General features: G+C 53.5%; 2 protein-coding genes across 2 annotated transcripts; one reads left to right on the top strand and one right to left on the bottom strand.

Moving 5' to 3' along the window:
• Positions 1–420: 420 nt before the first annotated feature.
• SYT8 (synaptotagmin 8) lies at positions 421–5,171 on the bottom strand. The gene is made up of 9 exons (XM_057412881.1): positions 4,953–5,171; positions 3,203–3,337; positions 2,680–2,837; positions 2,438–2,533; positions 2,026–2,193; positions 1,643–1,810; positions 1,343–1,460; positions 828–961; positions 421–738 (listed from the first exon to the last, which is right to left on the bottom strand). Exons 1-9 carry the CDS (start codon positions 5,161–5,163, stop codon positions 505–507), a joined length of 1,422 nt encoding a protein of 473 aa, XP_057268864.1. The 5' UTR covers positions 5,164–5,171; the 3' UTR covers positions 421–504.
• Positions 5,172–8,880: 3,709 nt separating this feature from the next.
• On the top strand, positions 8,881–13,424 carry LOC130601063 (cytosolic 5'-nucleotidase 1A-like). The gene is made up of 6 exons (XM_057412888.1): positions 8,881–8,965; positions 9,665–9,832; positions 10,209–10,338; positions 10,883–11,005; positions 12,074–12,252; positions 12,781–13,424. The coding sequence occupies exons 1-6, from the start codon at positions 8,921–8,923 to the stop codon at positions 13,081–13,083; spliced, it is 948 nt and encodes a 315-aa protein (XP_057268871.1). The 5' UTR covers positions 8,881–8,920; the 3' UTR covers positions 13,084–13,424.
• The last annotated feature ends 842 nt before the right edge of the window (positions 13,425–14,266 follow it).

Below are 14,266 nucleotides of genomic sequence, written 5' to 3' on the forward strand. Positions count from 1 at the left end.
CTCCAACACCTTCTTCATTAGCCTGTCCTCTTTCTATCCTTTTAGCCTCTTAGGGAGCTTCAAGACCTTAGTCTTGCTTAAAAGCCTTCATAGGACACATAAAGCCTTCCCAAACACTCACCTCTTGCCAATTTATTCACAACCAAAGAAACTGCCCACCACAGGCTGCTGGCATATTAATCCTCCACTTGAAAAATATCAATGGACTCTGATTTTGCATGTGCTTGAAGCTCTGTGTATTTATCCCCCTGTCTGGCTCCTGCACCCACACAGTCCCTTCCAGTATCCTCTGCTCCACTTCAGCCTTGCCCTGGGTGCCAAGCCCTGCTCCGGGCATCACACAGGGTACCAGCACCAAGATCACCTCTTGGCCAAAAAAGAGCCTCCAGTCCCCTCTTTGCTGATACTGAACAGGGAAAACTTATCCAGATGTTGCTAAACAGAAGCCTCCCACCTGCCTGCAAGCCCTGTGCCCTGCCCCCCAGGTGGAGGAGGGGACCCACACTATCTGGGGGGCAGAGGCAGCTTGAGGTGGGACTTCAGCCCCAGGGCTTTGTCGACCACATCGGGGGGCTGCAGGCTGTGCCACTGGGCGAGGGGCTGGCGGGGGTTGGACAGCATGTCAGACCAGTGCCGCAGCTGGTTGCCCGTGGCTCGGCAGCCCAGGAAGAGCTTGCCAATGGGCTCATTCCTGCTCACTTTGTCGTGATCCCAGACGGAGATGACCACATCCACGTTCTGTAGGGGGGGCACAAGAAAGAGAGTCAGTGGGAGGTTCTCACGACAGTGGAGACCCGCTCAGCACTGGGCACAGTAGGGAAACCCACCTGGATCTGATTGAAAGGCACCTCAAAAACAAACACCTCATTGAAGTAAGGGCTTAAAGTGTTTTTCTTCACACTTGTGGTCTTCTTCTTCCATTTCTTCCTGTTCAGGATGAGATGCACCTTCACAAAAGGATCTGAGAAGAGAGAGGACACAGCTGGCACAAGTGACAATTTTTGACTGAGGAGCTCAGCCATGAAACAGCTTCCTTGGGCTATTCGCAGAAAGAGCATGGCATCCCATTTGTCACTCCTCACGCTGACCATCCACCCCTCTTTCCCTTGCCAGCCACCCCAGAGCTCATTTCCTCCTGCCACAATACCATCCAGTCATGACATCTCCTCCTGGCAGATACCTCCAGCTCTGCCAGAAGCTGGAGCATCGGAGCTGGGCAAGAGCTGAGCACGGTCGTGGCAGCAGGAAGCAGGTCTTGGCACAAAAAGCTTTGAAGGCTTTGCAGCTGTGGGCGCCAGCGTTAAGGAGTAGGTAGATTTGAGCATGAGCAGCCTCTACTGACCTGAGAGCCCATGAGAATCCATCTGCTTCAGGTTCTTGGCTTCCAGGATGAGCACTGTCAGCTTGCCAGTGCTGGGGACATAGCGCAGAGAGAAGCAGATCTCGCCCAGCTGTTCTTCCTGATGGAGAGATGCCAGTGATGTGAACCCAGCAGAGGAGCCAGCTCACCTGAGGCTACAGCACCAGGCTGGCCTCAGGTTTCCTGGGTCTCCCTCACCCTCATATTTGCTCTTAAGAGCCTGTTTCTCAGGATGGTAGCAAGAGAAGCAACAGTGGTGGTTTCCTACCCACCAGGACCAACCTCCACTTTACTGGCTGCCACCAGGTCACTCCACTGCTCAATGACATGCTGCAGGCTGACAGTGGCCAGGGGCAGCCGGACCTCACCAATGATGTTGTGCTTGGTAAAACGGTTGAAGTCATAGATCTGCATCACCAGCGTAGATTCGGGCACCTCTGCCTGGGGTACCTGACGGGAAGACCCGAAAGCCTGGACTCACTCCTTGGTGGCAGCCCTGCCCCATGGGACAAAGCAGCAGATGCAATAAAAGGTCTTTCTCTCTGATGCTTCCCAATCCTGATTTCAAAGGCACCTCCCTGCCTGGAGAGGTTTTTGCCCAGGGAGCAGTGCTCATGCAACACTCTTGATGTGACAAAAACACATGCTCAGCTGTAGTTTCCTACCTGGAAAGTGAAGCTCTCATTGAAGACAGGGTTGAGAGTCTTGCGGTAAACCTTGGTCTCATACCTCTTCTTCGTATTGGATGTCAGGTAGACGATCACATATGGATCGGATGTGCCTCCACTGTCCATGGCCTTCAGCTCAGCTGCCTGCTTCACGCCAACCTTCAACTTAAAAGGAGTGATGCATGAGGTCACCAGGTGGAGGAGGATGGGGCCAGATGACTGGGGGCTTGGTGAAAGCAAGTGAATGCAGAAGGGAGGATGCCTACATGTCACACAGGTGTGAGAGCCAGCAGGCTACAGGCAGGGGAAGGGGTGCAAGAGGGTAGAGTGCACCTCAGTAGGCAGCAAAGAGGGACCATGCGAGAATAAAGCCTTTTCACTGCTGAGCTGTGGCCATGAGCATCCCCACCTCCTGTGCACGGAAGATGTACTCCAGGGAGTACTGCAGCTTTCCTCGCCCTGTCTGCTCCACACCCCGCTCCAGGTCCTCCATCTCAGGCTGGACCTGTGGCAGAGAGCAGGACTACCCTTATGATGTGCTCAGCTACATCCTTGGCCACGCCATGCTCCCATCATCCTTGGGACCAGGCAGCATGGCAGCAAACCCCTCAGGGAGGAGGGAGGTGGGGGAGAGGGGAAAGCAGGACACACAAGGCTGGCCGTGGTGGAGCTGCTGACAGCGTGCAAGCTGACTCTCTCCTTCTTCTTGGGCTTCTTCTTGCCACAGCAGCACCTGATGATGCAGATGAGGAAGAGGAGGAGGAGAATGGCCGCTGCCACAGCCACAGCAATGAGTGCCCATTTGGGTACTGGTGTGAGATTTAGGGAGCAGAGATGGACAGAAGAGTTAAAACCGAGCAAAAACGTATCAAGTGCATTTAAATCCCTTCCTGGTGCTCCAGCATTAAGGACCTACACCTTGAAAACTGCCCCTATAATCCTGGACAAGGCCCATGCAGGGAGGCTGTGGCTGGAGACCATTCCCCAAATGGGCATCAAGGATGCCCTGTAATCCTGAAGCACTGCAGCACCACTCTGCAGCATCCCCTCCCTGACGGACCCCTCTGGAAAAAGAGATTTGGAGGGAGGAAGAAGTAGATACACAGCCTCAGAGCACAGGAGTCCTGCCAGACAACACTGCCTGAGAGAGCAGGGCAAGCACCATCATACTCACGTGGGATGCGGCTAAGCCAGCCACTCAGGAAGCCTGGCTGGACCATGGTGGTGGTGGCCACGGGGCTGCCAGTGAGTGTGGAGGCTGTCGCTCTGCTTTTGCTGGCTGCCAGTGCCATGGCTAAGCTGGGGTGACCTGGGGACACAAGCAAAATTAACAGGGTGGGGATTTCCCTTCTGGTACCAGTGGCCCAGAGCTCTAATGAGAGGAAACACAATTAAAACATAGAGGCCAGTGTAAGCATTTAGGGCTTGGCCACTTTGGCAATGAGGTGTGAAATGGAGCCAGAGGGAGCCATGGGCAGGGAAGGTTCTGGGCCAGACAGCCCCTTGCCCACAGCCTTATTTATATCCTTGTAAACCTGCCTTCAGAAAGGGAAGGGAGCGGGTAACTGGATAATGGAGTTTTCCTTTGGTCTTCAGAAAAGGGATCACCAGGCTGTAGGGAAAAAAAAAAAGTAGCTGTTTTATGTCAGCTCCTCCCTGGCCAGGCACGTGAAGGGTTTGCTCAGCCCCACCATTAGCTAACACCCTTTTCCCACTATTTCCCACCCTCTCACAGGGCTGAGGAATGGGAGGATTTGCTCCTGGGCTTGCAGAAGGGCTCATGCCTTCACTGCAGGTGACAGTGATGCCTCCAGGCTGGGGTCATGCTGGCTGGAAAACTGCGTAAGCTTGACCTGTGCACATGGCAACACTGACGCAGCTTAAGGGAGGCTTCAATTTAAAGCAGAATGGTTTTCCACTACTGCTCTCTGCACAGCAAGGCTCTTACTCTAGCATGAACACTTCCTCATAGCCAAGACTTCCTTCTTGCCTCCTTTCATGTGAGGAGCCGCAGCAGGAGAGGTGTGCCAGGAGCAGCCAGCAGATCTGCAGCTATCATGGCACTGGTGGCACCTGGTCCCAGTGCCATGACTGAGGCTGGCAGGTATGTGCCTGTTTGCCCTGGTTGTACCAGCTGCCTGTCCCACATCCCCGTGGGTCCCTGCCCAAGCAGCCAACACCAACTTGCTCTGCCTGTGCTCTGCCCACCCCACGGGGACATGGATCCCTCCCTTGCAGAGGGATCGTACAGGAAGAAACCATTTCTGCACTTCCCTCCACTGAGTCCGTGAAGCCAGCCAAAGCCTTTAAGTTTTCCAACAATGGTCTTTGCCACATGCAGGCATAGGGTTGGAAGGACACAAGAATTGCTGTCATCCCTGCAGCATCATCACTGGGGCAATAAAGGGCATGTTAAGTGACTTGCCCAGGGCCACCGGGGAGGTCTGTGCCATTGGACACCCAAGCTCTACTTACAGCTTCACCACCAGCAGCTTTAATGATCAGTTTCTCCTGCCCCTGCATGTGGAAAGCGGTGGCTGGTGACGTGCCTGTGGTATTTAGGAGGTGCCAGGCTGTGGCTTCAGGCTGTGGATATGGGTGGACACAACAGCGCAGGCAAGCAGGCACCCACCCAGCACAGAATTAGGTGTCTCAGCACATTCTCCCTGCCAGGCCCCCCCATGGACTGTGTCACATTGGTGTGACATTGGCCCTGGTTTAAAACAAGCTCATCCCAGCCCCATGGCATGAATTGAGCCACGTCAATTTCAGGGCGATGGGGACAGTGCTGCTGTGGACCAGAAGAGGCAGCGCAGCCTCAGTGGGCCTTGCAGGGAGCATCGAGCATCCCTGGAAAACGGGTTTGAGGAGCCTTGCTTCTCCCTCCCACCTGGTGCTGACTCGATTCCTGAAACCAGACTTACCAACAAGTCTCCTTCCCAGCCTCAGTCTCTCTTCCCTGATGCGCAGGCTCTGGGCACAGCCAATGCGTGCAGCAGGGGCATGCTGCAGGTGAGATGGGTCCCAACTGGGTGCAAAGCAGAGTGTGCAGCGAGGATGGTGGCTGCACGGCACGGACGAAACTGGAAAGTCTGCTTTGCCAGCCCAGGAAACAGGCGGCCCCAGCAGCACCATCAGCCCCACCTCACTGCTGACCCGAGCACTGCTCACGCAGGTGAAAAGCCAGAGGGGAACTCCCTGACAGACCAGGAAGTAAAAGCTGCCCTCCTGCCTGTAAGAAGCCTGTGGGCATCACTGCCCGGCTCTGTGCCACAGCAGATTTGCTTCTCCAAGTTATCCCTGCAGCAATGCTACGCTGGCTCACGTGGCTGCAGGCACTTAGCACAAGGGGACAGATACCTGCAAGGGGATGAGTGACATGCTGCATCCATCCCTGGTGAGCTCTGCACTTGGGGAGCCCAGCTCTTTGGCCCATAGGGGCACACATGGCACACCATGCGAGGGTCTGTGAAATGCATGTGGCAGCAGGGATGAACAAGGATGTTCCACTCCCACACAGGACAGAGCAAGGGGATACTGATTGGGTGGCTCCATTCCCCAGCACCAACAGGAGCAGCACCAGGCACATGGCCAGGAGTAACTTCACCAGCATCCCTGTCGTATTAAATTTATGCTTGCACACTCATTCCCTTGCTGCCGGTTCAGCCATGCTAGCCCAAAACCCACCTTCTCACCACAGATATTTGGGGCGGTGCTGTAAGCAAGGAGAGGTACCACTGGTGCCTGATGGCTGACACAGGGGAGAGGCCCCAGAAACCAGACCCTTCCCAGCACTGCCTGGCCAGCCCAGGTGACCAGTCCTGCCAGATTTTCACATGACCACCAGGGCATTGCCACAGCAGGAGTCTGGCCTCAGGAGAAGTGCTGAGGCTTCACCTCAGCCACCCAAAATACAGCCCTGCTCACAAGTGCCCTCCACTACTGCTGCTTAGAGAAGCATCATCTTCAGGAGCAGGAGATGCTGTGAGAATGCTGCAGCAAAGCTCGGGGGGAGGGGAGGGGGAGGGGGGGCAGCACACAGACGTCGAAACACTTTTTGCTCTAATTTGGCAGTCACAAAGAATGCATGGGAGAAATGCATAAGGGGAGCAGCGGTAAGAGGGAAATGCCCAGTAAAATCACTTGGGGAAAGGGAGTTTGTCTATGCATGCTAAAAGCTGAGCATTATCAGCAGTCTTTTCAACGGGCTGTTTGCTAGAGAGAAGCATCTTGGTGAAGTCAAGCTGCACAGGACTCTGACTGCAGCTCACACTTTGGTAATGCTAGTGATAACCTGGTGCTATGCAGGGAGACAGCTGCTTGGCCTTAACGCAGGTGAGTTTGGTCTCCTTGGCAGGACCCAGGCTGGGGACGCTGTTGCTGGATCAACTTCCACTGGCAGGGCAGGGACATGCCCCGGCTGGGGGAGGGAAAAGCTGCAGTACAGCAGCATCTCCTCTGTTCAGCCCCTATCCCCCTGCCCCAAATCTCACTCTTGGACAGAAAGGGGGTGTTGAAACACCTTGGCATCATGAGCCTCACAGGGCTGGGTGCTGCACAGCCAACCTGGAAAAGCAAGATCCCAGCCCAAAAATCACTCTTGCAGAGAGCAGTATGTAAGAGGCAGCTTTCAGAAAAGAAGGGAAAAGGGCATAAAACATTACAGCAAAAATGTGTATGTGGTGAGCCCCACAACCGCACTGCATCAGCCTTTCTCCCAGGCCCAGCTCCCTACATCTGACTGCATACGCTGCAAGCCGATCTTCAACACGTACCCCTGTATTTTCCAGTGAAAACCACAACCATCACGTGTTCAAGGGCTGGGAAATGAGAGGTCTGGAGGCACACTGTAAATACCTCCCTACAGAAACAGACATCGCTGCAGTGCTTGTGGTCAGCGAGTGGCGACTGAGCTCAAGTTCCAAGGGAGCCAAAAAACAGGATCACAGCTGCCAGCACTGCCCCGCTGCGGCCATGGCGAAGCCTCGGCAGCCTTGAGCGGCCTGTGCAGTGCCGGCTGGGAAATGCAGTCTGGTCCTACTGCCTACAAATCCCAGCACGCCAGGGAACGGAGCTGCGTCCCAGCCCAGCGCCTGTTTGCTTCCGGCCAGCACGGCGAGGGGGGAAATATAAACAGCAGCGTCTTGGGCAGAAGTGGGGTGTTGTCTCGGGACAGGCTGCTCCGGGAGCAGCGGCAACGCTCACGGTGAGTCCGTGCTTTCCTCTCTAGCCGAATCCCGGCTGTGTGTGGTGGGGTGCTGTCTGCTCCGTGCTGCGCGGCTCTAGGGTGAGCGGCGGGACCAGCGAGCACCCAAGGGAATGCCTTTCTGTGTGTCTGGCATCGCATATATAGGGGTTGCTCGTAACGGGAATGTGCGCATATATGCGTATCTGTAGGCAGACAATGCTGCCGTTATTAGCGGCAGGGAGATGGAATGGAGAAGTCAGGCTCGGCTTGCAGCGCTTGGAAGAACAGGGCAGATGTGAGAGGTAGGTGTTCTCTCTCCGGGAACGGCTGCTCGGTTCCACTGCCTCATCTCCTTTGGTTGTCACTTTTGGAAAAGTACTTGGCTGAAATTCTGTCAGAGGATGGTTTCTCCCACCCTGTGCCCAGCTCTCTGGGAGGAGACCCCTTCCCAGCATGGAATATGGGTGGAGGACCAGACAGATATTCAGCATCTCCTGGCTTTCCAGGGCCCCCTTGTCTGGTGGAGCAGTCCTGCCAGCACAGCTTTCCACCCTAGGGGCAGTCAGGGAGTGCACACTCAAGCATTCAGCCCCCGTGGTAAGACTCTGGTTCTCGGGACTCATATGAGCCAAGTGTATTTCCTATCAGCCTAGGCAACAGTTTGCAATCCCTGAATAATAATTAATTAAGAAAACTGGGCAAAATTGAAGGTCTCCCTGAAGACCCTAACTTGCCCTTTACACTGGCTTTGGTCTGTGCTTGCACAGATCAGTACTGATTACCCAGTAATCAGGTGGGACATGAACTGGTAAATGAGATTTTAACCCCATTGGCATTCCCAGCACATCAGTGTAGAACAGTCTTCGGTGCCTTTGCTCCCCAGATAAACCCTGCAGTGTACTTGTAGGAGCCACTGAGTGGAAATAATCACCATGGGATCCTACTTGGTGGGAATGGGAACAGTTCCCGTCCCACAGGCTGAATCCTAAAAGTCTAGTACATATAAATGCAGTGTACAGCATAGTTGTTACAGAAACCACAGGACCTGGGTGTACAAAAATAATGGGGTTTATGATTCAGCTGCTAGGCACAGGCAGACCACGTAACCACCACAAGCCTTTTGTCTGCCAGAGCTGGGTTAGTACAGCCTGCACAGAGGCCTTCAGTGCAGGGGCTAGTTGGCTCACAGGCCTGTGCAGGAGCAGACCAGCCCCATCAAGGGGGATCCCATCCTGCACCCAAGCCCACACCATACATCTCTTCTTACTCAGACCTTTTCCTTTTACAGCTGCACACACAGTGAACTTGCTTATTTGTGGATACAGAGTCACCATTCAAGCAAAAGTAGCAAGAAGTATGTGAACTAGAAGGCTATCCATAAAATCTGACTAATTTTGGCTTTTAAAACCAGACTTACTTTGCTTGAAAAGAGTTCCACAACTGCCTTCAGCAGTTCCCCCAGAGGAAAATACTTTTGGGGGGGTGGGGGGAATCTGTGGGTGAAAAGCTACTTTTCCATCATATTTAATTGGAACTATTCGACAGGGTTTTCCAGGAGCAGAGCTGTTGTCAGCATAAGCAGGTTTATTTGGGCTGCTCCACTTGGCAAGTAGGATGTCCCCTATCTCCCTCTCCCCCCTCTCTAGAATGGCTATAATATATCAGCTTAATTGCATATTTTCTCTCTAAGGCTGAAAGTCAAAGATGGCAGATCCTGAAAGCACAGTCATAAACACTGATGTGAAACAGGTAAGAGGGTGTTCATTACAAAACACATCCTGTATTTCTAAAGCAAGTTTTGAAATGCCACCGCAGGAGAAGACACACACCACAACCCAAAGATGTGGTGGCCTGAATTGCTTGTGCCTAGGTTTCAGCAGAAGTGGCTTATTCCAGGCCTGCTGGGCACCTGGTCCCAGTGAGGTCTATGTGATTTCCACATGGGAAGAGGTTGTAGGGCTCTAGTTGCATGGACATTTGCTCACACTTGAATGTTGGAAGACCCTCTACATACACAGAGATTTTATTAGACTCTTCAGAAGACACAAATAAAGGGTAAAAACCAGCAGTATGCACAAAGACACCTAGCAGTGCCCAGCTCAGCACAAACATGATCATGGCTGTACTGTGCCCACAAACAGCAAAATTATGAAGCAATCCCCTCTGGTGTAAGTTGTCCTCAGACCATGTGGCACTTACCAGACAGGTTAGGGTTTCACAACTGCCTGCCCCTGGAAGAGGCCTGGTGGCACCTCTTCTTCAAAGTCAGTCTGGCATCAGGAACTGTGATGCCTCCCACATCCAATCCCACCACCCTGGTAAGGAGACCCCTCTCCCCAACCCCCTCATCCCTAACTATGCGAAAACAGGGCTGTTTCTCTCACAGCCCCACCTCCACAAGCTCCTTCTTGGCTGTCCCCTAACCAGTCTTTCCTCCACATCCTGCAGAAAGATCTCAGTGAGGCACTCATCATTGCAGTGACCACCAGGGCCATCTTCAGCCTGGAGGAGGAGCACAGGCTCTACCTAGAGAAGGGCAAGGAGGAGTACACAAGGCACCAGCAGGCCAACCAGGACAAGCCCCTGCCACCAGGCACAGCCTTTGCCTTCATCCAGGTGAGCCCCCCCAGCTGGCCAGGGACACATGCAGACACTCACAGGATGGGGTGAAAGCTCAGCTTTCCTGGCCTTGGGTCTCAGCTCCCATCGCAGGGCACAGATATGCCTGCTCTGGCCTCTTGGCCCTATTGCAGTGCATTGAGACCTATGCTCTTCACCAGCCCCACATGTCCACCTCTCCCCTAGTGGAATATCCTGCTCCCTACTCTCCTGGCAATGGCTTTTGCAGGATGGTTGCTCTGTCTGGTTCTCCATAACATGCCTGCCTTGCCCTAGCTGACAGATGTAGCAAAACTCACTAACTGAAAAAAAGAGTCCCAGCAAAGCCATTGCAGTCGTGCCCCCTCCAAGCAGCCTCATCATCTCCTTGCAGGCAGTGCAGCATGTGAACAAGAAGATCCTGGAGGGCAACCCAGCAGAGAAGGACCTCTTTGATATCCTGGTGCTCTCGAACAACAGCCCTGAGAGTGGTGTGTGCATCATCAACAGTGCCAAGCACTATGGTAAGGGGGATCCTGTCCTCGGTGGTGCCTACTTCCTCCCAGGGAGGATGCAAAGCAGATAAGGTACCATTGTGGAGCATCAGTGGCAAATGCAGAGCCAGGGAGTACAAGGGGAAGGGGTTATTTTGGGAACAAGCCCAACTCCTGCAGCTTGCCCAGGGTGCTGGAAAACACTCGGGGTACAGGCTCCTGGCTCCCTTCAACCGCATCCTTCACACCAGGGGATATGGCAGCATTTTGAATAGCCAAGGCATCCTTTGGCAGCTACTGAAGAATCAAGAGTTCTTAAAAACCGTAAATCCCAGCATGCTGTCAGGAAGGCTCATTTAAGAGGGGTAGGGGATGAAGGGAATATTTAACTGCACTCTGTAGTTTCATAGAAGCAACAGGGCAAGAAGATGCAGAATGGGCAGGCTCCTCACACAGCACTGAAATGTTAGTTGCCCCAAGCTCTGCAGTAAAGCACACAGAGTCTTGGGGAAGGGGCATCTGTGAGGAGAATGTTGCTCCATAACAGACTTTGCTTATATCCCCTGACCCAAAGGCCTGGAAATCTCCAAGTTCTGCTTTGTCAGCAATGAAGACTCTACGCAATACCTGAAGTCCCATGGGGTCAAGCTCTTTCTCTCAGCTGACAGGACAGATGTCTGCAATGCCCTCCAGAGAGGTGTGTTCTCCCCTTCAAACCCACCACATTTATCCCAAGCAGCTCAGTACCAAGAGGTAATGCCAGATCCCATGCTCTCACGAGGGCAAGGGATTGAATGGCACATTGATTACCTGTCTGGTCCTGAATAGTTCGGTCTCCCCCTCTGTCCCTACCAGTAGCCTGCAAACACACCAGGCTTTCTTAAGATGCCTTCACAAGTCACCAGGAGCTTTATGCACAATTCTGGCCACAGTCTAGTCATTCCCTGCCTGGCATTTAAGCCCTTCTACCCAAAGATGCTGCCCATGGCTGCTCTCTGCATCAGTGAGAGTGCATTGGCAACCCCCAGGGCTTGTGAGTATGCTATAGAATTTTGCTTTCTTGGCACATGCAGAGTTATCATGTGCTCAGTGATAGATGTAAACACATGCTTGACCTGGATCAGAGGGAGTGCACTCTAGTGCACAGCAGCTCTAGTGGGGTTGATCACCTCCTTAGCACTTTGCTTGGGTATAAGCACATCAGCTGGCTAAGTTCCTTCAAGGTCAGGAGAAAGCCATCTGCAGCCTGGGCTTCCCTACTCTGAGCAGCACATTCCTGAAGCTTCACTGAACAGGATCATTGCTCTGACAAGTGTCTCTCATCGAGGGATCTGGGTCCACAAAGAGGGCAGACAGGGAACAGATGTAGGAGGAGACCTGTAATTAAGCCAATTACCCCAATCAAGTGGAGGTGCCAGTCCCTATTACTCGCAGCACAGAGTGCTAAATCTGGGCATTAAAGTCAGGTTTGGCAGGGTGAACAAGCACCAGGAGGACGACTCCTCATGCCTACACAGCCACCCATCACCCTTTAGCAGATCTCGGTATCTCATCAGTCTGATCAACAGTGCTTTCTCACCCATGCCTATTAGGGAATAACACAGCCCTAGAAAGGCTGGGCTGACCTCCACAGAAAGCCTTGGAGATCTCAGTATCGCAATGTGGGATGGGGTCATGGCAGAGGTGCAGGGATAATCTGTCCATGCATGAGAGCTACCCCCCAGGAGGGGTGTCCCTCCTGAGCCCACCTTGCCCTGTCCCGCAGGTGTCTCAGCAGCGCTCGTCTTCCAGCAGGAGGTGCAGGCCCCCAGCATCCCGCTCCGTGTGGTGTTTGACGGGGATGCTGTGCTCTTCTCCAACGAGACAGACCAGATCTTCCAAGAGCAGGGGCTGGAGGAGGCAGTGCAGTATGAGCAAGCAATGGAGGATGTGCCCATGGGAGAGGTGAGCAAGCCAACTCACTTTCATGGACGCCCACAGGCTCTGTGCCCACCATGAGCATCTCCCCTGCTAGGGCTTTGTTATGAGTAGCCAGATAAACCTTCCAGGTTCCCTTTGCATCTACCACTTGGTCCCTAGTGTGGGCCTGATCTGGAGTCCCACTGGAGACGGATCTGGCCTCATGTCTCCTATAAGTGAGCACCAGCTCCCCAGTATCCAGGGTTGTAGTGACCCTGAACATCACCTTTTGTAGGGTGGGACCTCTTGCTATGCAAGTCCCTGCAGGACTCAGACCCAGAGGCACTGCTCCCTGGGATGTACCTTCCTGATTGATTTGGGATTAGGAAGATCACAACACCCACCTTCCTCCCAAGCACCCCAGTGCACAGGACCAGTCCCAGCATTGCCTAAACCTGCACCCTGCATCCTGTGCTCTGCAGAGCCCCAAGAAGAGGGACAAATGGCTTGTAAAGGCAGAGTAGATATCTCCTTATTTCTCAGCCACTCTTAAATGCCTTGCTGTGCTGCCAGGGTCCCCTGAAGGCTTTTGCCATGCACCTTGGGAAGATGCGCAAGAAATTCAGCCAGGAAAAATCCCCCATCCGCACCTACCTGGTGACTGCCCGCAGTGGCCGGGACATGGGCATCCGAGCCATCAAGACACTGCAGGAATGGGGTCTGGAAATTGACGAGGCTTTCTTTATGGATGGGGCTCCCAAGGGCCCTATCCTTGCCCAGATCCAGCCCCACATTTTCTTTGATGATGGGCTTCATAACATTCAGGGAGCTCAGAACGTGGGTGTACCCTCTGCCTGGGTCCCCTCCTGCTGCTGATGGGCTGCAGGCCAGCTGCCCTCCTTCCTAGCAGCACAGGGAACTGGGCCAATTGAAGACACACCTTCTGGGATGGAGAGGGGAGAATTTCCTAACCTGCACCAAGCAAACCTCAGGGAAAGGGGCAAGACCATTGCATGAGAGCATGGACAACCAGGCGAGACTTGGTGCTCATTTCTGCTCTTCATATGAGGTCCTTGAAGTCTTAGGATAAAGCCAAAAGATGCAACTACTCCACAAAGGAAGGACACTTTTACCATGAGACTGAGAACTACCACCTACCTGCCCTGTAGGATCTGGGGACCTTTCTGCAAAGAAATAAATGAACCTATTGCCACACACATGAGCTAAAAGAAGCATAAAACCAAGCCATAAAAACATTAGCTTTGGCTGTGTTCAGACAGTCTTAAAAATTTATTTCCAGGACCTCTGCCCAAAGGAAGCCTTCGAGACCCTACCTTCCCAGACGTGCTCAACTTGTTTTACTGAAGAAGCTGATAAACTAGTAAGTTCAGGCAGCTCCAGCCAAACTCAGCAGAGGGGAAAAGACTCCAAAGCTCTAAAGGACCTATAAACTTTTTAGAAACGGGTGACCAGGTTGAAGAAAGCCCAGCTATTCCCCCTTATAAAAAAGATTACAGCATAAGTCACCTTTCCTTCGGCATGCAGGCTCCTCACAGAGTGCCCTTAGGAGACCCACACCTGCAGGACACGCAGCTTACAGAACTGCAGGAGAATGGGACGAGGCTGCAACCCAGCTCTGAGGTACATCCAAGAGACACAGCTGCCATATAGCTCTGATGCTCCACCAGGAGAGGGCACTGGAGTTGAGCTGCCTACGGCACAAGCCATGCAGGGCCAGGGCTGCAGGGGCCAAAGCAGAACTAGGTCCTGAGCCTGAGCTTAAATGGATCTCCAGGGCCATGGTTGGGGGGCTCAGATGTGATTTCTCAGGGTAGATGGGGGCCCTGGGTGTGCTCAGGACCCTGCCTGGCACCAAAGCGCTGCCCTCGTGCAGGGATGCCTCTCCTCTGGCAACGCAGACCATGCTCCTAATTGTCCTGGGGAGCTAGCAGCCCCTCAGGATTCGTTGGCAGGTTTCTTTCTCCAGTGCTAGATGTGAGCGGTTGCCACTAGAGGCCACTGTGCTGCGTGGATGCATGGCACCCCAAATCCCTGTGAG

This window comes from Pezoporus wallicus, unplaced genomic scaffold (assembly GCF_028554395.1).
Source record: "Pezoporus wallicus isolate ANWC-B61680 ecotype Strahan unplaced genomic scaffold, APGP_CSIRO_Pwel_v1 scaffold_6885, whole genome shotgun sequence".
Taxonomy (NCBI): domain Eukaryota; kingdom Metazoa; phylum Chordata; class Aves; order Psittaciformes; family Psittacidae; genus Pezoporus; species Pezoporus wallicus.